The 22,581-nt window shown below is 35.0% G+C and overlaps 1 protein-coding gene across 2 annotated transcripts in view; it reads right to left on the minus strand.

Moving 5' to 3' along the window:
• Nucleotides 1-22,581, minus strand: part of LOC135141407 (Kv channel-interacting protein 4-like) — a 102,801-nt gene that overhangs the window by 63,444 nt on the left and 16,776 nt on the right. The window contains exon 2 of one of the 2 annotated variants that reach the window (XM_064072476.1): nucleotides 18,834-19,020. In XM_064072476.1, coding sequence (XP_063928546.1) covers nucleotides 18,834-18,999 — 166 coding nt within the window. In that variant the 5' untranslated portion in view covers nucleotides 19,000-19,020. Of the gene's footprint in view, nucleotides 1-12,889; nucleotides 13,091-18,833; nucleotides 19,021-22,581 lie in introns of those variants that run through there. The other variant, XM_064072477.1, reaches the window with a different exon arrangement.

Raw genomic sequence — 22,581 nt, forward strand, 5'->3', positions numbered from 1 at the left:
ATTAATTTTACACCAATTTTGCATAGTTCGCCGATATATTATCGACGTTTTATTAATAGTAAACTCATTACGTTAATTTAACGTCTATTCAACACCACATTGACGGATTGAGACGTAATCGTGCCTATCGCCACAAATGTCATTGTAAAATTATGACACATAACCTAGTATCGATATTTCTAATTTAAGCTTACAGTGACACGTATTTGTAACTTTCGTAGATTTTGATTAACTTTAAATGACCCAGTTTTCTAGTGTCTAAGCGCATTTCTTCTGACAGAAATGTCAACGGTGTCACTGTTGTACTTCATGGGGCGGTTTCCGGAAGAGGGAGCGCCGGGGTTGCTCTCAAGCCGGAGACACGGATTTCAAGTGGTGAGCGCCCGCGAAAACGCAAGAATAAAATAAAAGGGCAAGGAATGATTTTACACAATAAACCGGGTTTATTTCCTGCCACCAGCCACACAGCTAAATAATAAATCTTCCGGATAATCTTAGAAATAAAATTACAAAACGGTTTTACGAGAAAAATAATAACACGTCCGGCACGGTCGTTCCTCCTGGGAGCCGACTTCCTTCAAGACGGGCTCCTCCTGGACTTGGGGGCGGCGACCTTGAACCTGGAAACCGCGCGAAGACGGTACTGCGACCCGGGAGGGGAGCGCGGTGACGACAAAAAAAAGGTACTTACGTGTTGTCTAAGGTTGACGTGAATTTTAACAAAGAAACACGTATGAACTAATTCGCGACAAAATCCATTTCTTTGAAAGCCATCCTCGAGCCTAAATTTAATTGATCCGCGGTATAAGAGGCAGATGTTTAACCGCAAAGTAAGACAGATTAATCCTTCATCTTTTGTTCCCTCTAATGGGTGATATCCGTGGACTTACTTTAGAACTTCATTATTTAAATTGAGGAAACTTGTGAAAAAGCGCCGGTTCGTTTTTTTGTGAGCATGACCATAAATAAATTGCCTGACAGGTAATGATAAGAGGTTACCTTTTGCGGCGTCGTTTATACTTAATATAAACTATTTATCAGTAAATAGGTCGGCTTGCCGCATAATTCAGTAATTCTCAAAGTTCCATAATGTATTTTTCTCCGCGAACTCTTTGCTGAGAGTTGTTATTTCGTTAATTCTAAAAACATGAGATTCACAATAGTTTTCTTGCTTCTTTTACTGTTTATTCTTTTGGTTAAAGACAAGACGTATGCACGTAAGTAATATCCTTAAGTAAATAGAGGAATATTTGGTTAATTAACTTGTTTACTTTTACCTTATCGATTACCCTGTCTCATCTAAATTAACCAGAATGCTAACTCCAATGATTGATGAGTGAAATTTTTTAACTTAAATTAAATTCAAGTGCAATTGATGGTTTCAATTTCATTAAAAAAACATTTATTGACTGGAACAGCATTTACTGTATCCAATGCCGCTAACATCAGAAGTGGTATCATAAAACACCGCATACCAAAATGAGGCTTGATTAGTTTTTCTTATTTCTATGCGATATTTCTTTCCTGTTCTTCATGTTATCTGTTATATTCATGTTTTGTTTTTCTTTGTATACTTCCCCGCTCGTTTTCCAAGATCCCCTTCTTTGTGAAACAAAGCTCCGTGTTTTACCGCGATTTACTTTTTCAGCTCGGATGCTGCATATCTGCATTACAAACAAAAATAAACACAATAACATTACAAAGTCGTGATGAAAACGGACCATTAATTTCCAACATTGTGCAACATTCGCGTTTGTATATGTCATGCTAGTGTAAAAAACGGTTAAAACATCACGGATTTTAGCATTCTGTTCACGCCAAAATATTTTTTGAGGCTACTGTAATTAAACAAAGAAAAAGAGAACCACTGCTCAGTCATGAAACCATAAATCGAAGATGATAAAGCAGAAATATGTATTGTCATATGTGCAGAATTGTCGGTCTAGCTATAAATCTCCACAAAAGGCTGTATTATTAGTGGTCACGGAGTGGAACTATCAGTGTCACAATCGATATTTGGCGACAATCAAACGAACTAGAAAAAATGTGTGGGGCAATATACGCATTCCGTTTTGGAAATTTGACAAAAGCCACTTTGTAAAACAAACAAACAAACAAAACACAATGTGTTAAAAAGTATGCGGCACGCATTGTTGTTCAATTTTAAATCGCTCGATGATATATATAAAATTAAATAATTACGAAATGATATAACATCAAAAGTGGGATAAGAATATGTCTCATTAGTGGACGAACAGCGTTTTGGCGATTGTAACGCCGACGGACCGAGGGTTTTTATTGTCGTTTTTGTCACGCCAGAGGTTGTTTTAAAACATAACAGAAATAATTTTTGTACTTTTTTAAAAAAGCATTGTATTCGGTGTCTACACACTCCATTGTACCTTATTTACAGTAATGTAAGTATTAACAAACGTGAAAATCATACATTACAGTGGCTCTTAAAATGCCACTGAAAACCATAAGGGTGCTTTAATTCTTTCACATACATCATTCTGCAATTAGCACACCCTCGTGCAACCCCAATTATTCCTTAATTTATCCTTTAATACAGTCGACATTACACGACGCAAAAAATTTAATAAAGGCCATTTCAACACAAAAACGCTACGTTGCATAAGTTTTTATGTCGAAATATTCTATTTTAAAATTCTAAAACTAATATAGAAGTTGTTCACTTAAGTTTCTGCGTTAATATTCAAAAGGCAATAAAATGGCTGGATTTTTCCGAGTGGAATATAGAAATGAGTTTATACCGTCTGAATGCTTTTTTAATATAAAAGGTTTTAGTAGTCATAAAAGCCTCTAACGCAGGTGTACCAGTTCTCTTATTTCAGTATATAAAATCCAGACGGAACCCTGCCAGATTCGATTATAATCACTAAACTTTCACCAGATCGTGAAAGTTGAGAGAGATACGTAACTTTCGAATGATGTCAATACGGCAGATACTTATTTAGTAACTATATTATACATACAGATCAAAACATCTACTTTATGGAGCCAATTTGAAGTGGGTGGTTTTCAGGAAGGCCGTATTTTCGAACGCACAAATTCATTCTACGAACAGTAATAAATTCACTACTACATAATTTTGGGAAGCATTCTTAAGCGATAATTATATACAACTGAAACAGAGATATATTGGTTTGCAGCTCTTGGTCGCAAAATATATGTACAAATTCTTAGGTTGTTGGCAACAGTTACTTACATACAAGATAGACACATAACTTCAAGACGCGAAAACATATACTAGTACTAGACATAGGTACCTAGAGCACTTGGTATAACGAAAAACAAAATTTTAAAATGACAGTTTTGATTTTTTTCCAAAAAATGTTTATACAAATTCGTTAAATTCTTGTGATTTTTTTTTCATGTGAACTTCAATTTACTGGTACTGATACTGAATAGTTATGTATTTTGCTACCGCTACCAATAAAATCAATAAAGCGTTAGAAACAAGACCATAGAAAGTGCGAACAGGTGGAATAAATATAATAGTAATGAATAACAAATGTGGTAATTACCTCCTGCTTCTAGCAATATCATGTTTTATTCTGTCTCCATTTCCAATCGTATCCATTCCATCTGATTTAGAAACATTTTACAATGATAAATTTTCCGCAAACCCTGTTTAAAAATCAGTTATAAATTTATATGGTTTGTTCGCATCATTTTGCGTTTTATGAATATCGAGATAATAAATCTTGTTGTAAAACTGGAGTAAATAACTGAAAAAATTTAAACAATACTTACACCACCTCATAAATTTCCACCGATTTTTATTTGTGGTAATTACTTGTACGTAAGCGCGTTAATTTATTTTCCTAACAAATGGGGGTCGTTTAGTTATTCTAAAGTATCGTGCAAGAAAGTTTACTTAAAAAAAGGCCATCAATATCTAGCTGTCTTTTAAATTAAGTGAGATCCTAAACATAAGCGAACTTCGGGCAACATTTATTTTATTGCGGACAACAGGACGTACGTTACAATTAATTAGACACAACTTTGAGGGCTCTTAGTGATTGGAAGCTCGTAAAAACGCGTGTGAAATTAGGACAAATTGCTACTTTTTCGGAAATAATTACCGGCATGTTTTCAGGCGTAGTTCAGCGAAACAATTAGCAAAACGTGCCTTATGAATATGCATACGTATAAAAGTGTCTGCTGCACTTACGTGACTAGCATGTCACATCAAAAATTGATGCAAATAATATTACCACAACGTACGAGAACTTTGGATAAATTCACACATTATGGGATACATCTCAACATTCCTTTTATTTTGTTACTCCATAACTCTATTTAAATTAAATAATGGAGTTTTAACTCCTTTCTTTTCGTATTATAGAACACGTATACCGCGTCCCGGAATAGGATGTCGAGTTCGAGCTACGAGCTCGGTGTCGGTGTCGGTGTCGGTGTCGGTGTCGGTGGAATTATCAGTTTTTGCCGCGGAAATTCGGGTAACAGTAATATAATAATACAGCGCGACTGCACTACATCGGCAGCGATATCCAGCGTTACCAAATCGTGTTTAAATTGCTTTGTATTGGCTTCCTCTCATCTATTTATCTTATATTATGCAGAGGGTGCATAATTAGCCAATATAAAAACATAATACAAGACACTTCGTTCACTACATACCACACAAGTTAACCCTTGAAATGGTATAAAGTCTACTGTGCCCATGTCAAGTCAATAACCTCCAGTGAGGGGAATGATTAAATTCAAAAATTTTTAAATCAAACAATAATGTCTTTTTACACGTGAACGGGCCAGTGAAGTTAATGTTTCCAGCGCATTCATCTACAATAAAGTAGTATAGACAGTTCCAGCCTTTATTTTCGTTCAAATGAACACATGTTTCTCAAATACGGAAGCTATTATTGGTTGACTGGTTTCTCTACTAGCGTATTTTATAAATTTTAGTTCCTAGCGAGAATACAACGTGATTATATTCCTAGTTTCCGAAATCCGAGAGATTTTGTGATAAAGCTGAATTCAGTTGGGTAGCAATGTTAAACGAACGAAGAGAATTTATTAAATGTGTAGTATTAACGTAGGTACGCTTAATAAAGTGAAAACTTTCAGCGCCTTATGAAGCTGCTCAAAGCCTTGCAATTTATTCGAGTCTGCAAGGGGTGAATTTGTAAGCGTCGGGTCTGTAGCTCATTACGACAGTGCACTAGAACCGAACAAATTTCAATCGTGAATGGTTTTATTGTTGCAATTAAAATCTGCCAAAAAAAAAGAATAGCAAAGGACGTGACACAATTGCCATTCCATTCACAAACTGCCGACTCACTCATAAATAATAACCAGAATCTAAAGTGAACGTCAAATTGTTTTAGTTGGATTCGGGATATTCCCAGGGAATGCTTTGGAACCACTCGAATACTAAAACCAAATGTACCTTGAAAAGAATTTTTAAAACGTGCATATATCTACCCTGACATATTTACACAATTTTATAAAAAAAATTGAAAACACTCTTCCAAGTTTATTTGCAACCAGGAACGAACGGAAATCTATATAAATAGCATTCTCCTTAGCTTCTCTGAATAAAAAATGCTAAAGAGAATACCCATGCCCTTGTGATTGATCACCATAAAAACTTATCCGTAGATAAGTTTCTTGTGTGCGGAACAGCACTTTTCGCGTTGAACATAATTTTTTTCGGGCTTACATGTCATCGACACTCAAAATATTGATTAATTGATTTGAAACTTACTTCCACGAGTTGTTAATGAATTATAAATATACAAAACTGTATAGAGTACACAACAACACTTGTTGTAATTACTTGCTGTTTGTTCCATTTGCATATTGAAATGCTCTATTTATAGGAAAATCCCGCAGTGAAGTCTATTTCGTACGCAAACATCTCACTTATTGTTATTTCTAGAAGCAAAACGCTATTTTAGTTGTGATGAAAGCGGACACGCTAGTCCTGACACATCTCCACACATGATTAGCCCGTTTTTAAAGAACAAAACACCGCAGACACACCCGCGACATTGAAAAATATAGGGTGATTTCGAAACGTATGGTAAAAAAATGGGGAATAGCTCGCATAAGATTTATTGTATTGTGTAATAAAGTTCACGTTTGTAAGTGTTGTTATGTCTTGTTATCGCAAGGGACTCCGTAAACAAAGAGTGTGTGTATTCTGTAACCGCTTGTAAGCAAGAATATCTGGCCAAATACCGTGAAATCTTGTGGAAGACCTTCAGTATCTGAGGAAGTTGTTGATGATTTTAGACGACTTGAGCAGAATCCGCAAACATCTTTGACAAAATTTCCTCAGCAACATGAATACAAAACATTGACGAAAGGTTGTCACAGAACATTTTCAACATACAGATGCGTGTGATCTTTGTCATCCGTCCTTGGGCATTTAATATAGTTCAAATCTGAGAGGCGGCACGTTTACATGACTTACTGCGACCCTATTTATAGATAGACTATTCAACGAATGGGACAGAACGACTAGGATTAAAACATGCAAAAACACGATAAGGTCCAGTCATGTATCTAGTTGGTTGCAGGCGTGTGCTCAGTTAACGTCTTTAACAATGGCTGATGGAAACGCCTTTCAATAGACGCCATTGCATACAAGTATTAGATCACTAAAGCGAGTTCGCATTGGGCGCAACAAAACGATAATTTAGAGTTAATCTGTTCAGATACGTTTAATCTGAACATAGCAGTCTTTGCTAATGACTAATGAATCTAGCGCCTTGTCAATCTATAGCAATCTATGCAAAAAAACCAATTTGTAATGGTTTAGTAAGGAAACAATTTGTACAAATACTGTAGCCTGAACGCAATCTTAAACTGTTGCATAAGATGGAAACTGAAGTGAACACTCGTCTAATAAATGGTGGAGCTCTTTGGCCAGAAGCCAGTGTCAATGAATTCCATGTTATATCCAGTCAATCATTGTCAATTTTTATTTATCGCAAGTCACAACACATTAGAGCTATTGTTATGATCCGGAGCTGACATTTTACACTTATAAACAGAAAGAGGATAAAAATAATTTTTATTGGAATTTACAAATAACGTTTGATTAAATAACTTTCATCTGTACAACAGATGTCCAGACTGCGGTGGCAATAAAACGCGAAAACACTTCACGTTGACAGATATAAAATAATTTGTAGCAACCACAACAATTGCAACATCTAATTCCTCAATAACTTGTTGTTTCGAAGGAACACTTTTAATTTAACTTTGATTCATTTCAACCAGAAGCCATAAGCATTTCAAGGAAACTTCGCCGAGAAATACAATAACGTTTTCCGATGAAAGTCCTCCGGTTATTTTATTTTTGTTTGTTGGCAGTGAGTAATTTTAAGATCCAGCTCGAACAGGATATCCTCTATAGATTTTATAGAAGTTGAAGAAAATTGAAATTTAACTCCCTAAGTACGCGAATTAAAACAATGGAACTCCTCAAAGCAGAGATGAAATAAATGCAAATGCTACAATATCAGAAGTGCTGCTCTCTGTTCAAACGAGAAAAAAGGGAGAAACGTAGGGACCTTATCGTTATGTAAATACTTAAAAACTTAATTTGGTTATTCAGCAATTAGAACTTTAAGACTTGGCGAAAGCGGTTTTGTGTGTTCAGTGAGCAATTGTCGGTGCCGTTATTACTTATTTGACCATGAATTAAGCTGCTGTTCGATGCGCGTGTTCCAGTGGATCATATGATCACATATTTGTCTACTCAATTGGTATTTCGTAGTCAAGTTGCAGCGAACACCTACAAGTTTGAAACAGGGTGTAAATCTTCGTTTGGCGACGCAATGAATTCAGGAAATGGAAGTTGGCCGAGAAACTTAAAAAATAAAAGGTAGACCGTTTCTATTGTCAGTCTGAGGGAAAGTATCTCACGTAATATCTATGGTGTACGTGTCCCATTAAAGCGTCCCAAATTCCAACAAGCTATTCCACCCCACATGTATTAGTGTCTGGAACAAGCAATATTTAAATGCCATTCTAGTTTAAACGTAAATACTCGCCAGACCTTAATGCACTTTTTGTGTTTTACTTGACAAATCCCGTGGGATTTATGTGTCTTAATGAACAACCGAAGTCCCAAACTTTAAATTTTCCTCGTGTCCTAACTATATCCACATAAAGCGAATTTGTAATTTTCTAGAGTACCTTGTTATTTCTTGTGTTTTACTAGATTATAGCGAGAAAATCGGCTAATATTATAATTGCTGCATTCGATTGCGCAAACCGGCGCCTCCACCATTTGTGTTAAAGCGGTGAAAATAAAAACCGATTTTTTTAAATAAAAAAGTTTGAATGTAAGTAAGTTAGCAAACTTTGCGGCCGAATTACTGTTTTCCCTGAGGACTAATGGACTTTAATGTGTCCGTCCAAGTATTTTGCAAAGTTATATTACCATGCATCGTTCAGTCAACCGTAAACTTCAACTTGTGTCTACAACTACATTTCATCAAGTATCCGCTCGGTTTGTTATATTTGCCCTGTGTTTCACCAAATTATAGAGAGAGAACTGTGTTTCACGCTTAACATTCTAATTACTGCGTCATTCAAATGCTCCATTAAACCGGCGCCTTCACCATTTTTGGTAGATAACTCGTGTTCAATGGAAGTTCTTCACCCATTTTTAACCCCAACGGAATTCTCGAAGGTAAACCCGTTTTCAACATCAAATTTAACAGTCGTACTACTCTTTTCAAAGCCGGATCCATAAATCAAAGACACTTGAAATTAGGGGATGAAAGACAATATTAATTTATCGTGGTGTGAAGGTAAAACACTTTTTATTCGTTACCACTTTTCACATTTGTCTTAAATTTAACCCCACTCGATTATGAAAGCAAGCCATATTTCATTTTTGCACGGCCATAAATCCACTTTCACTGAATTTAATTCATTTCTATTTAAAGAACGCTTCAAACGAAGGAATGAATAACACGTGGAATAACCGGATAGGCGAAATTCAAAATTTTAACAAGTCAATCTGACCGGTTAAGAATTTGTTTTATTATTAATTAATTATTAAGGGTTTTCGACAGGATCGAACCAAATTACGGTACTCGAAGAAAAAATACTAGTTAAAAAAGAAAACAGGAAAAGAGGATTCAAACAGGATATTTAATGTCAAGATATATGGATTTCATATTTCTTATCCTCAGTCTCTTTGATCACGCAATTTCTTTCTTAATTTCCGTGTCGATTTGAAATACATGTCTAGACATCTCATCTCTTTTAATAATTTATCATATAACCTTCAGTTATATTCAGCTTAGAGGGGATTTTGGCAGGGGTTTTGTGCGAGATTTTTCTGAATAAAACGCATCTATGCTCTAACTAGTCTTCTCGTCACGAATAGAATGAAATTGCGGCTCTCTGTGTGATCTGCTCGTCGTAGAAGAAATTGCATCTCTTAGTGAACATACATTGGAATTGGCATTGGGACTGACTTTTACGTAATCTCATACGTACTAAAGAGTTTGAACATACTTTTTTTTAAAAAGAGTCGTTTCATATACCTACCTTGTTTTCGGTGGATACACAAAATACATATAAATCCGTAGTAATTTTTTTGTCTGGCAATTAAAAAGTGCGGCACTAATTTGTTGTTATTTTAACTACCGATTTTAATCTTTAATTGCTAATTTGAACGCAACAGTGCATTGTTATGGAGTACTGAATTTAAAAAGTTTGATGAAAACAAGTAATAAAAATAAATCTGTGGCTTTGTAAAAGTTGCACTTTTCCATATTGCATAAATCTACAAACAAAAAGAAAGTTTTCACATCAGTTTTCAATTTAAATGTGCAGCAGTAAAAATTCGCAAGACCAAACCACCGACAAACCCAATTTGAACTTTTGCGCATACTGTGTTTGAGTGAATTCCCCTTTGGTTTATTAACTTTATTACATTCTCCCCTGCGTTTTACCAGATTATAAGGACCGAATCGCGTTTCACGCCTAATATGATAATTACTAAATTACGTAATGGTAACTGCTCGGTCGAACGGAGCTTTTCGCATTTTGACCAAAATCGAACTTAAACAATTTGTCCATCAAAACAGCAATTACATTTACACCATAGTCAATATTTACCCTTGCAGTTTCTCGATTGTTTATTGCAGCATTTCGGTGCTATCGACATTCCGGGCATTTCCCTCGTCATGTGGCTCGGCACAAATGGGCCGCTTTTGCTTGCTAGAAATAATAAAGGTAAAAGAAGATAAAAAAAGAAACGACAACATAGACGAAAAACAGTACATTCACGAAAATAACAAAGGTTGCACATAACAAATACTGAAACTGCAAGAAATAATGACAACATAAAAAAGACAACAATGTTCAGTTCAATAATCAACATTCGCAAAAAGTAAAGGGTAGCAACACCAATGAATTAACAACCAGTACAAACTATCGCTGTGACGTCACGCTACAAAAACGAGCTCGGTTTTGCGCGGAAACATTTAACGTTGAGAATTAATAATATTAGCATAAATAATGAGTCAGTAGTTAGCTAGACTGTAAGACTTCCATTTAGAAGTGAAGTTCGTTCTGGACATGGATAAATTGTAGATTTTACATGCTATTTTAAGAAAGTTCTAGAAAAAAATTGTTCAACGATGAAAAACAATACACAAATTTCCGCCATACTGTGCGATTGTGGTTCAAGATGGAAGATCACTGACGAAATTTTGTGAATATTCTAAAATATAGTATCGAGAAGCCACGTTACTTTGATAAAGTACACTAACATATAACAAGGTTGAAAAAGAAACATTAATTTTCCGTGGAGACACCTTAAGGAGACAAATCAAATCCCCAGAAAAGAACAGATACAATTTGATCTAAACTTATTTAGACAGAACTTCCCAAGCCCTTAAAGTACAGTCAACAAGTATAGTTTCTTGGAAAAATTCCAAACGCTGATTCTGAAAATTTTATGTTTTATGATAACCCCTATGTGTTACGGGGTGGATGTTGATAAAGTTTTGTGATGACGTCATCAACTTTATACAGGGAATAGATGTACCAATATAACAAATTGCTTGAATCATTAATTTTTTGTGACATCATATATAAATAGTTCTGAAACAATAGCTAACATGTTTCGGTAGCTATTACCCAAAGTACAAAACTTACGCAAAGTATGCTTGAGAGCTGCTGTTAAATGCAACCTCAAGGTCTAACTATGAAATGAAAGGCACCAACCATGAAATACAAAAGTAAATTAAAGACATCTACCGAATGTTCTAGAAGTAAAATGGTAATTGGTGTCATCTCTCAAGTATTCTAGAAATAGAAATTAACAAACCCCATCTCGTTCTGTGCTTTAAACTTAATTTTCCTTTTTATAATTTTTTTATTAATTTTTTAATAGCTATACGTTTTTGGGTATTTGTAGAACATTCGATGGATGACGCCTAGTACCATTCTATCTCTATAATACTCGATAGATGGGGCTTGTTACTAATTCTGATACCATTAAAACGGGGGGGTTTGTAATTTTTAAGATGGAATTTACTTTGCAAAATTTTGAAATGACGTCATCAAATGTTGGTGCTAATACAATTGTCAACAGGAAAGCTATGAAACGTAGAAATAAGCCATTCGTCAATGGATCCTATTACAGTACTTCCCTTGCTTACAAGTGGGAAATAAAAAAGTTGTTTTTTGAGTTCTACTACTATCTACTTTCCAACTTACCAAAATTTCACAGAAGTCCGTTGTCATTTCTTTGGAAAAATATTACTTTGTATTTATAATGGTATTTATATGTAATATAAAAAAATAGATGCGTTATGAGATCATAGGTAAAATAGCATGTTAGTTTGCACTCTTTCAAGTTATAGCGAAATTTGAAGATAACGTCATCATCTTTTTATTTGAGTGGAGGGGGTTTAAAGAGACAAATTTTGGTAAATGTTTTAACGGTAAATTTAAAACAAAAAATTTCATTGCAAACGGTTTTGTATTTTTTGTAATAAAATCTCTAACAAACAACAGGCAGACAGATGGAAACGAAAAAATGCATACTGCGTAAAACGTCAAAAATAAACATGAAATAAAACATTCATTACAAACATTACCACAACACTGCGGTGTTATCGCTTGAGAAGCAAACAGACTCGGGAGGATGACAAGACGTTTAGGGACTACTCAGTTGTCGTACATTGTTATGATTCACGATATTCAAATTTGTTGTCGTCACTAAATAGAAATTGTATGCCGCGTGCGTGGGAAAATTAAAATAACATTTTGTTGTCCAAAATAATGGTGCTAACCCTGCGCCTCCACCATTTTTGTTATTGCTATGCCGGTTTCAAGCAATCATTTGAATCAAAATGAGACCAAGTCAAATTTAATAAAGCACACAATAATAACACATTCTGGGCTGATATCACCTTATTGTGAATTCAGCCGAGCGCTGCCAGTTTTGTCGTTGGAGTGTGTAGATAAAATTTAATTTAATATGTAACGGTTTTCGGTAGTAATCGAATCAGAGTGCGCCTAAAAACGAGGGTTTTGATTCAGCAGACTGGGGCAGATTTATCAATTTTTTGCCGCCATTGATTGCCCATTTGCATAATCGGGAAAAGATCGTATTGTCTAATTCTAATGAACCGGTTTATTTCGGGAGCAATAAAGCTGCCAGCTCCGTTAGTACATGTCAAATTTCCCAAATAAAATTCGTGACTGCGATCGTTTGTCGCAGGAAAAGTCTATAAAAACTCTTCAGCTTTCGAAAGTAATGCAATTTGCTGCGACCTAAAATTTGATTCATTTTCATTAAGAATTCCAATTAAACTGTCCATTATCGAGAGCGGATGACACAGAAAAGACTTACCTTTCTTCTTCCCTCCGAACATGTTACATGGAAGTTTTTATAAAATGTCTGTGCAGAATGCGAAAAAAAAATCGTCTCGAAATAGCACGTGCTTATGGTTTGCGACTCTGCGTACGAGATCAATGTGCACTGAAGCAATCCACGTTCTGGGAATACGCTCAGTTTAGCGCAGGACTCGCAGGATGCAGAACAACGTGTGACTACACCAACTCTTAAACATAGCTACGCAGGCTACTGCGATCCCAACCGTCTATTCACGCGAAGCTTTACAGAGCTTTGTACCTCCGATTTCTACCGATCCACGACGAAAAGTCAATTATGCCATCCCGGTGGTACATTTCACACATTTGGACGGCACCATGATGTTTGATTGGTGGTAGGGGACACGCGATGCGTGTGGAACATCCCAATAAACAACGGTTTCGACGTTAAGCTATGTAGACACAAACTGCCTACAAACGATTGTTCCGTCGGGTCAAGCGTTACCTTCTCAAAATACGAATTACATATAACCAAATTTTCAAACTGACGTCACGTTTTATTTTATGACATGTAGTGTCAGTACAAAGATAAGCGACAAAATTTTAAAAGTGTAAATTTCTGCTTATCTCTACAGCGACACTTGGAGAAGGCTCGGGTTTTATGCAAAATGCATATTTGGTAAAGCATGTTGTATTTAACATCATTAATATTTTTAAAACATATTGCACTCTTTTGTGGAAAAAGTCTGTACACTAATCTGTTAACTTACCTAGCAAAAGTACTACCTACACTCCATCCACCTACCTTATTTTATGGGGATGAATGCATTAATTTTAATAAATATAATGAAACACTAACTGTAAGTTAAGTTAGACTTTTATTATTTTCTTAAAACAATGCCGTTAACACTTCCATGAGGACAAATGGTACTATGTAGTACGTATATATAATCAACAAGAGTTTAGTTTTCACCAGCAGACATTTTCTTAATCAGAAATAAACTAATTCTTTGCAAAATATTCCAAATTTTTAGGTGTCGTAGTTATAAAGCCTAAAATTATAGACACTTAAAATTAAATTTGTTAAAAACTTTTTTATGACGTAACCTTTAAATGGAGTTTTTTTTATTCATGTACAAAACTTCCCTTAGTTATTTACCTGAAGTCAAACATTCAAACAATTTCCATGTCTTAGAAAAAAAGTTAACGAGGACGGGATTCGAACTCACGCATGCAGCAGCATTCGAGCGCAGTATGCAGATCTTCAGTTGCTCGAAAAATAATTCTGAAAGCAGCTTGATAAACGACAAATGCAGATGTATAAATTTTAAACAATGTTTATTGTACAAAATTTTGAAACTACGTTATGAAATTGTTGGTGGAGATGATTACACAAGTTTTAGTGGAGATTACTTGTGTAATAAAAATCTCATTTTTAAATCATCCTATATAAATAATTCCAAGAAATTTGAATCCATTCATAAAGCATTTAGATTAGTTAGTTAATAATATTTTACAAATTTCAAACTCAACAATTTATTTTTTAGTAATCAAGTTTTCGCGACTAACTGCACACCAATTATGTACAAAATAATTCCGGCGCAACTGGACTGGATTCTCTCAATATTCACTGAACTTGACTCGTTGACTGAATAATCCGTTCCCGAAGTGGCGCGTATTTAAACCCATACTTTGCTCTGGTGTGCTTCTTTATGTGAACGCCGCCCGGCCGCCGTCACCGATGATAAGTCACCCATCATCGCCGCATCAAATTTGACAACAATCGGTCCAGACGGCGGACAGATGGACAGAAAGACAAACAGACAGACAGACATTTTTCCGTACTCTAGGGATGGACTCGATTACAATACGTCCTTAGCTTAGTCGGAGAGTAAAAATAAGTAACTTTATTCCTAAATTTTTTCTTAACTTTTTGAATGCATTGCATGTTTAAAGGAAAATGTTTGAATGTGGCACTTCCGAACAGGTATCTACTTATTATTCATTCAGTATAAACAGGTAGGTTGGATGTTTATATTTTTCTTACGTCAAGTGGATGTTTACATAGGAGGCGCCGCTTTATCACTTTTAACTTCGCGCAACTATTTTTGACACAGCAGAGCAAGTATCATTTTGAAAAAACAATTTGTGCAGGTTAGCAACAGAGTGGAAATTTTACTGACGATTACCTTACAAACCTATTCGAGGTGCAGTTAATTCGCAATCTATATCGTGAGATCGAATTCGAGTGACTCTAAAAGTAACAGAACTTTCACACTTCCTGCGCTCGTATTCACAGTTGGAGTCCTGTAATATCATAATAAATAAATAGAAATTTCCGTTATAACTTCATAAGAATATATATTCCTATAACACACTACGATTTTTCGTCTATTTTTTTAACAAAACCTCTGTTCTGTCGGTTTGATATGTGGGAATTTTTTTGTAGGCGACAAGGTAATGGCGACTGGAACGTGACTGTCACGTATTATATATTTTAACAATTATTTTCGTATTCAAAGTATGGTATTGATCGTTCCTCGCCAGTAAAGTTTTCGCTATTGACGCATACCTAACGAATCTAAACCTAAAAAATACATTCACTTCGTAGGTGGAGTAAATTGTACTGATACAAACACATCCTACTTTTTAGAAAAACTATAAAATTTAATTTTACGAATTTAACTTTTTACTTCCCGAGCGTAAGCGAAAAAAATCGGTTTCCGGTTTCCGTCTGTCTATCTGTCTGTCCATCTGCCCGTCTGTCCGTCTATCCGTTTGTGCGTCTGTCTAATCATCCCCACCAATAATCTGATGACGTCACTTCAAACTTGCACGTAGTAAATGGGTTTTAAATTGTACAAAATAACATGGTCCTACACAATATAGTTTACGACACCGAATTGAGTTTTTACTATAAACGTCAAAATTTTTGGAAAAAATATCAAATTTATGAAACATTTTGCATTTTAATATGGAATTTGCAAAACCAAAGCTTTGAAATCTTGCAGATGGTTTACTTTACAGTTAACGTAAGCATGGTAAATTTTTGAATTGCTGAAAATATCCTATCTTAAATGCGCAAAGTATGATGAGTCTATACTTGAATTGCGAAATCAAATTTTATTACTTTTCAAAAATGCTGGATATGTTTCATTGTACCTCAAGAGTTCTGTCGAAACAACTTTCAACCAATTTTTTAAATATGCCAAATTATCAAAAATAGCTTCAGTCAATCACCTCCAGTTTTAAAATTGAGGGACGATATATTCCATTTTTGACTTAATCAATAAAAAAATTATATTATTTAATTTTTACTTCCCGAGCGTAAGCTATGGAGATATTGTATGTTGTAATACTTCATCCATCCAACGAATGGCTACTTTCATGTTTCCTGGCAACTAAAATACGAAAAAGTGGGTCTCCCGCTTCCATCAGTCTGTGTCTATTTTTATTTATCTAATAAAAATTATCTATCTGATCTTTGAAACTACTGGATTGATTATTGTCCATGACGTCAAGTATATCTAAAGTATTACAACAGACATTGTAGTATTTGCGGAGAGTATGTGTTTAGATGGTCAAAAAGCAGACAGACAGACAGACGGAAACACGATAAAATTAGACAAACATAAAAACCAGATATAAATTACGGTGAAAACTTTTTGCAGTGTTTGTGGATCTCCCCTAGATGCTTTTGTCCGCGCATTATTGTCGTCGTTACCAATTTCTACGGTATTGATTGCAAGTAATTTCTTGTATGATTTTTATACCCTTGCTGATGCTTTCATTATTTTCGCTGTCGTGATTATTGTGATCCATAAGTAACATTTGGATGTTTTCATTCGTTTATCCATCCATCATCCCGTGCGATGGAAATAGGGAAGCAGAAAGCGGTTAGCTTAGATAAGTGATCTGACAGAAACTATATCGAAGTGTTATTGTAAATTCGATGTAAGCGAAGACAATGCAATCTCCATCTAGTCCCAAACGTAAAACACCGTTATTGTGCTTTATAAATAGAGTGCGCATCTGATCGTTTCTATACAGTAATTATAGCTTTCGGAGAAATATTGATGCACAATGTGATAGCAACTTTTCATTTTCTTTATAGAATCGATTGTTGATCGACGTTTTTATTTTTATCGGACGAATATACGCAATCGATTAATAGCTGCTCGTGTTACGTCTAGTTTACGTTGTGAAAAATTTATTCGATGAGAAACTAACAGATTTGTGACCCTTACTCCAGATATCAATCTTTGACTTTAGTTCCCTTTTTATAGTCTTTCTCGACTTTTTCCCCAATGAATAATGCAATGTCCTCCGTGATCAAATTACTCAGACAGCGGATTATTGCCACAAAAATCCTAATTTACAAGGTGATAGGCGCCATGTTGCCTGTTGCTACCAGTTTTGGAAAGTTTTAGACCTGACATGGATGTCAAGTGGTCGTATGGATATTTTTTCTTATAAAACAATATTTACTATGTCATTAATGTTGTGTAATTCCCCTACGACACATTATAAACAGAAACAAAAAACTTAAAGTCGAGGACAGGATAGTTCCCAAGTACTTTTATTCGAATTTGAAAGCGATTAAGGATGTATCCAAGCTTGACGGAGGAACATCGATTAAACTGTAATAAAGTGCAGTCAGCTGTGACCAGTTTGGACATATTGTAAGAACATAAGCCAACACTAAGTACCAAGCAGGTTTAGAGACAGGAAAATAAATACAAACTAAAATACGCCATTAAAAGTTTAGTGTTTTTACTGTTACAAAGACAACAAAATTTGACCTTTTTCATTTTTTTTTACTATGTTTCTAATTTGCTTCATTCGTATAGTCACATACAGTAGAGTTATTCTATTACGGAGCAATGCGCACGCGCACGTTTGACTTGAACGTGCGTACTAGATGTGTAGTAGATAGGTTTGGCGCCTGCTTAAATTCATGTAAACAAGTTAAGTTTATCTAATTAGTCACATGTCAAAAAAATCAATCGAATTTTTTAAGCACCGTTTTGAGAGCACAGTGTGCCAACATTTGACAGTAATAACTTGCATGGCAGCCAACTAAATTTGTCAAAATAACTACATTTATTTGATGAAACAGTGTTGACAGCGAACAATTTAAGTCACCAAAAGTTTTGAACTCGACTGCATATTTTCTTGGGAAATGAGAGAAGAAATGGAAAAAACCCGAAGCTGTTGTTCGTTAAGCGTAACTTAATTTATTTATTTACAACATAAAGTTATTTCGATATTTTCATATTCTGTCATGAAAGCCGTTTGAAGTTGAAATTCCATTAAATTATTTGCATAAAGTAAACGCTTTTATGTATTTGATTTGTAGAATTTCCAACTATTCACAACGTCTCAAACGAAAATTAATTATTAATCAGCGAAGGCGTCTCAACCAACAAGAAGTAATTTGTATTCCTTTGTATTATTAATGCGTCTATCTTTCCCACAAAGACCAGTTTTAAAACCCGTTCCGTTACATATTAGTTTTCAACTGTTATAGGCATGCCAAATTCGATCAAAGAACATAATACTACTAGTAATTACAGTTTTATATAGCGAAGATCTAATTACCTGTCTAAAGCAAATTCAGATTCGTATTTATAGAACAAAACATAATTAGACCTATACTCAAATAACACAATCATTAATAACTTTTTGACTATATAGGTATCACACTCATATCCAGTGGCTTACGAATTAAAATTAAAATTAAATTAAAAGCACTTTTTTTATTTTTAGGAAATATTACTCATCAAGTCATCAATAATGACGAATTTGTAATGAACTTTCCGACGTTAATAATTCAAACAAATGCATTAAAGCTCATTGGACGTTTGAAAATGCACGTGATCGATACTTCATATTCCAACAAACTGGCAGCGCCATCTTTTGGTCGGAGCACAAACTACGCCAAACGAAAATACAGAACTCACCTTTTTCCTGCTGGAATTGGCGCTTGACATATCTGAAAATTCTCTGGTAGAGAGACAGTTTTCTGTGGTTGTCCGCGGTGCGGATTTCTGTATTGGAGTTTTCGCTTTGTGGGCGCGGCGAACGGTCACTTTTCTTGTAGTTTTGGTGCGCCACCACGCTATACATGCTCCCTGTGCATGCCGTTACCTACAGGACAGTTATAATTTAATAAGTTATAAATTTTAATTTTGTTCAAGTTTTCAACTTGGAACGTGAGGGGACTACCAAGACAGCAACCCGCGACTCTTAATGACATTAAAAATTAATAAAGCGACTTGAATTTTTCCAAACTTGGGCAATTTAATCCCGGCTCGTGTTAATTCAAGGAGTATTTTGTAATCGGGGCTTGTAAAAATAACGAGGTCTGCGTAATTAGTTTTTGGATGCAGCACCACTAGTTTTGGTATACATAACTAGGTACTAAAAATTTCATTAATCCCTCACAACTTGTCTGAAAATTGACGAAACAGAATTATAAATCACAAGCTGAAGAAGAATAGGGGATGTAGGTTCGCACAAATTTGAACGCTTACTTCCTTTTGATCCCTTTTACGGCAATGATTGCGGCTTTTAATGCCTGTGTGAAATATTTAACGCGATTCTCATTCCAAACACGCTCACCCAAATCTCCAGATCAGTATCTTAATGAAATTAGTTAATATGGATGGTCTTCGGCGAAAATTTATTCAAAGATGAGTCCTCTGAGTCGACAATGTGTGACTTGAATGTTTGAGATGTGGAAAACGAGGAGTTAGCACCAATTTTGCCAGATCTCCCATACAACGGTTATCTCCAAACTGAGATTGTCTCGCATAAGGAACCTCGTTTCGCAACAAACTGGAAAACGTACAATACAAAAAAATATATATTTAAATTACACAGGAACATTCTTCATTGTCAGCATAAATTAATGGATTTATGCTGTTGCGCTGTGTAATAGAGACGTGTATGTGTACCTACATCGTCCATAAATTAATTACTTCCCATTGATTATATTCGCCACACTCACAGGAATTTTCATTTTTAGTCTATCATCATTAAAAATATCACCGTTACTCTAAGATTCAGTTATTGTTCTACAGTACATGGCTATTATTATTATTATTTACGCAGATATGTATTAATACCGATGGAATTCCACCCCACAATTTCAAAGACCATCAATGATTGAAGCAAATTTTTGTGTTGGCATTGGCATATACGTGTCCTTGCAAAAATGATAATGACGTCATTTCAAAGTTTTCTTAAGTAAAAACTCATTTGAAACATACTCGTGGCACGCTTCTTACATTTATTTTAGCATTAACATTTATATATGTTTATTTCAATTTAGGGGGGGCAAAATAAAATTTTATAGTTTTTCGAAAACGCTGGCTATGTGTCTCATTGTACTTCTGGGGCGAGGGAAGTTCTTTCGAAACCATTTTCGACCACTTTTTTAAATAATCATATCTAAAGTTTGTCTGAACATTCTCCAGCGGATGACGCAACTCTTGCGTTCGTTTAAATTTACCACCAATCAAGGGTTAAAACGCATGTGAATAAAATAGTGAAAAACTACCGAAAAAGGGATAGATGTAAGATTTATCAGATATTCTAAAAAGACACTTTTTTGGTTGTGAAAATGAAACGACGGGAAATGTTAATCAGTTGGAAAGCTAAAAAAAGAATTAAAAAAGAGAGTGCGTCGACCCAGGGACGCACGGATGGAGTTTAAACTCTGGGTTGTCAATTTATATAAATTAAACACATATACACGGCGAAGTCATTAATTTTTTCTTATTAATAATAAAAACCAGAAATATGTTGCATTTGTATTTTTTGACAAAATGATGATTCATGATGATGATTGGGTTAATTAAAGTAAATATCCATGTATTATCAACTGTTGTTTATTATAATAATATTGTATCAAACAAATTAAAGTACAATGTGTAATTTACCAATTAAAATAACAAGTAAATATTTACAAATACTATAGCAGTATTTATAACTTACTCGATATAAAATACAAATTACTATTCAGTCAAAGCGTTATCGCCTTCAGTATCTACATATATCCCTATCATTTAATATAGTTATTAGTGACCTATAGTGACTAAAATGAGTGATATAAATATTAGTTCTTAAATGAGTAATAAAGCGTGTGAAAATGGCATCAATTATTGTACCTATTTTAGTCGTTGGAACAGTCAAACGAACACATTTTATTAAATAGTTTATTTCTCTCTCTCTCTCTCTCTCTCTCTCTCTCTCTCTCTTTCTATAGCGCGGCGTTACATACCTATGTTTAGACTCAGTTCAGACACCGACCCCGACATCGACACCGACACCGACACCGACACGGACACGGACACCAAATTTGGCAAATGTAAACAAAGAAAGAAGTTCAAATTTGCTGGTCCAAAAACCAAACCAAGACAAAAGAAGACTGAAAAGAACAGAAAATGTGAAAGCAACCAGTCGCCCGATGGACTCGATTACAATACTTCCCTAGCTTATGCTCGGGAAGTAAAAAAATTAGATAATACCAGTAACAGTGTAAGAAACAAAAAGCTCCTGCGACACAAAATGAACATATCATTCGTAAATAATGTTAACATCGACTGATGCGTGACTGATGACCACGCCAATTTCCGCACGAGTGCGAGTATATAATTTTTTTTTAAATCGAACTCCATCCGAAGAGCGACTTTATAAATAAATTAAGCGGGAATTTTAACACTTGTTTACATTTAGCGATAATTATTAAAAACGCAACACATTGTAAAATCTGTACACATTTATCTCTTGCGCTAGAATGCTTACGAACAACCATGAAAATGCAATATTTTTGTTAGGTATTCATGACGCTCGTGTTATCTTCTCTTGTCAACCTTTTCTGAATTATTATGTCGGTTTTGCCGTTTTGTAATTTCGACAAATGCGATACATATGCAGCGGCACACCTGATGTCACTTTTTGATTAATAAGGTACAGTTGATCAATTGGGAATTGAGGTAAATGGCGACATATATTTTCCGCTGTCCGAATCTACTTCCTAATATGAAAACAAAATGGCGGGAGGAGAAATTCCAGTCACGTTACTTTTTATCGTTTTGTTAAAAATATTAAACGAAAAGTGGCGACCTTGGGCGCCGAGATTCGTACAGGGCTATTGTGGCTTTGCGGTTAGCGGCTATTACGTCATTCGGAATATGTAAATTAACCATCTTCTTTGTGGAAAGTTCAAAATGGAAACTTGGAATTTCGTAATTTTACTTTTGTACGGTTTTCTGCAAATCGCGTGGTAGGTGCGGATTATCGATCTTAGGTATAGCCTTAGGGCACTGACGAAATGAAACTCAGTAGAGCATGGCTGTAATTTTGTTTTATTTACACATACTGGCCTAGAATTCATTTTCTGTGTTTCCCCTAAACATCTTAGACGTGCGAAAGACGTTATGAGTCGGAGGACCACGTATACTCCGACAAAACCCCTATAGGACATTTCTTGTTTTCTAAACATACAAATCTTAAAACTTATCTGGCTAAACCAAATATATAATAACGATACATTTTCTTTGCAGCAACTTAGTCGAACTTTGTGTACACATGTTTTGATGAAAATAAACAAAGATGTCTCTCACCATGGTGCCTCTCCTGGCTTTTGTTCGTATCTTTCCTATTCATTTTTTCATTCGTACAAGTATCCACTTTTGAAAGAAT

This window comes from Zophobas morio, unplaced genomic scaffold, assembly GCF_036711695.1.
Source record: "Zophobas morio isolate AGI-343-1 ecotype UQ-CSIRO unplaced genomic scaffold, CSIRO_AGI_Zmor_V1 ptg000044l, whole genome shotgun sequence".
Taxonomy (NCBI): domain Eukaryota; kingdom Metazoa; phylum Arthropoda; class Insecta; order Coleoptera; family Tenebrionidae; genus Zophobas; species Zophobas morio.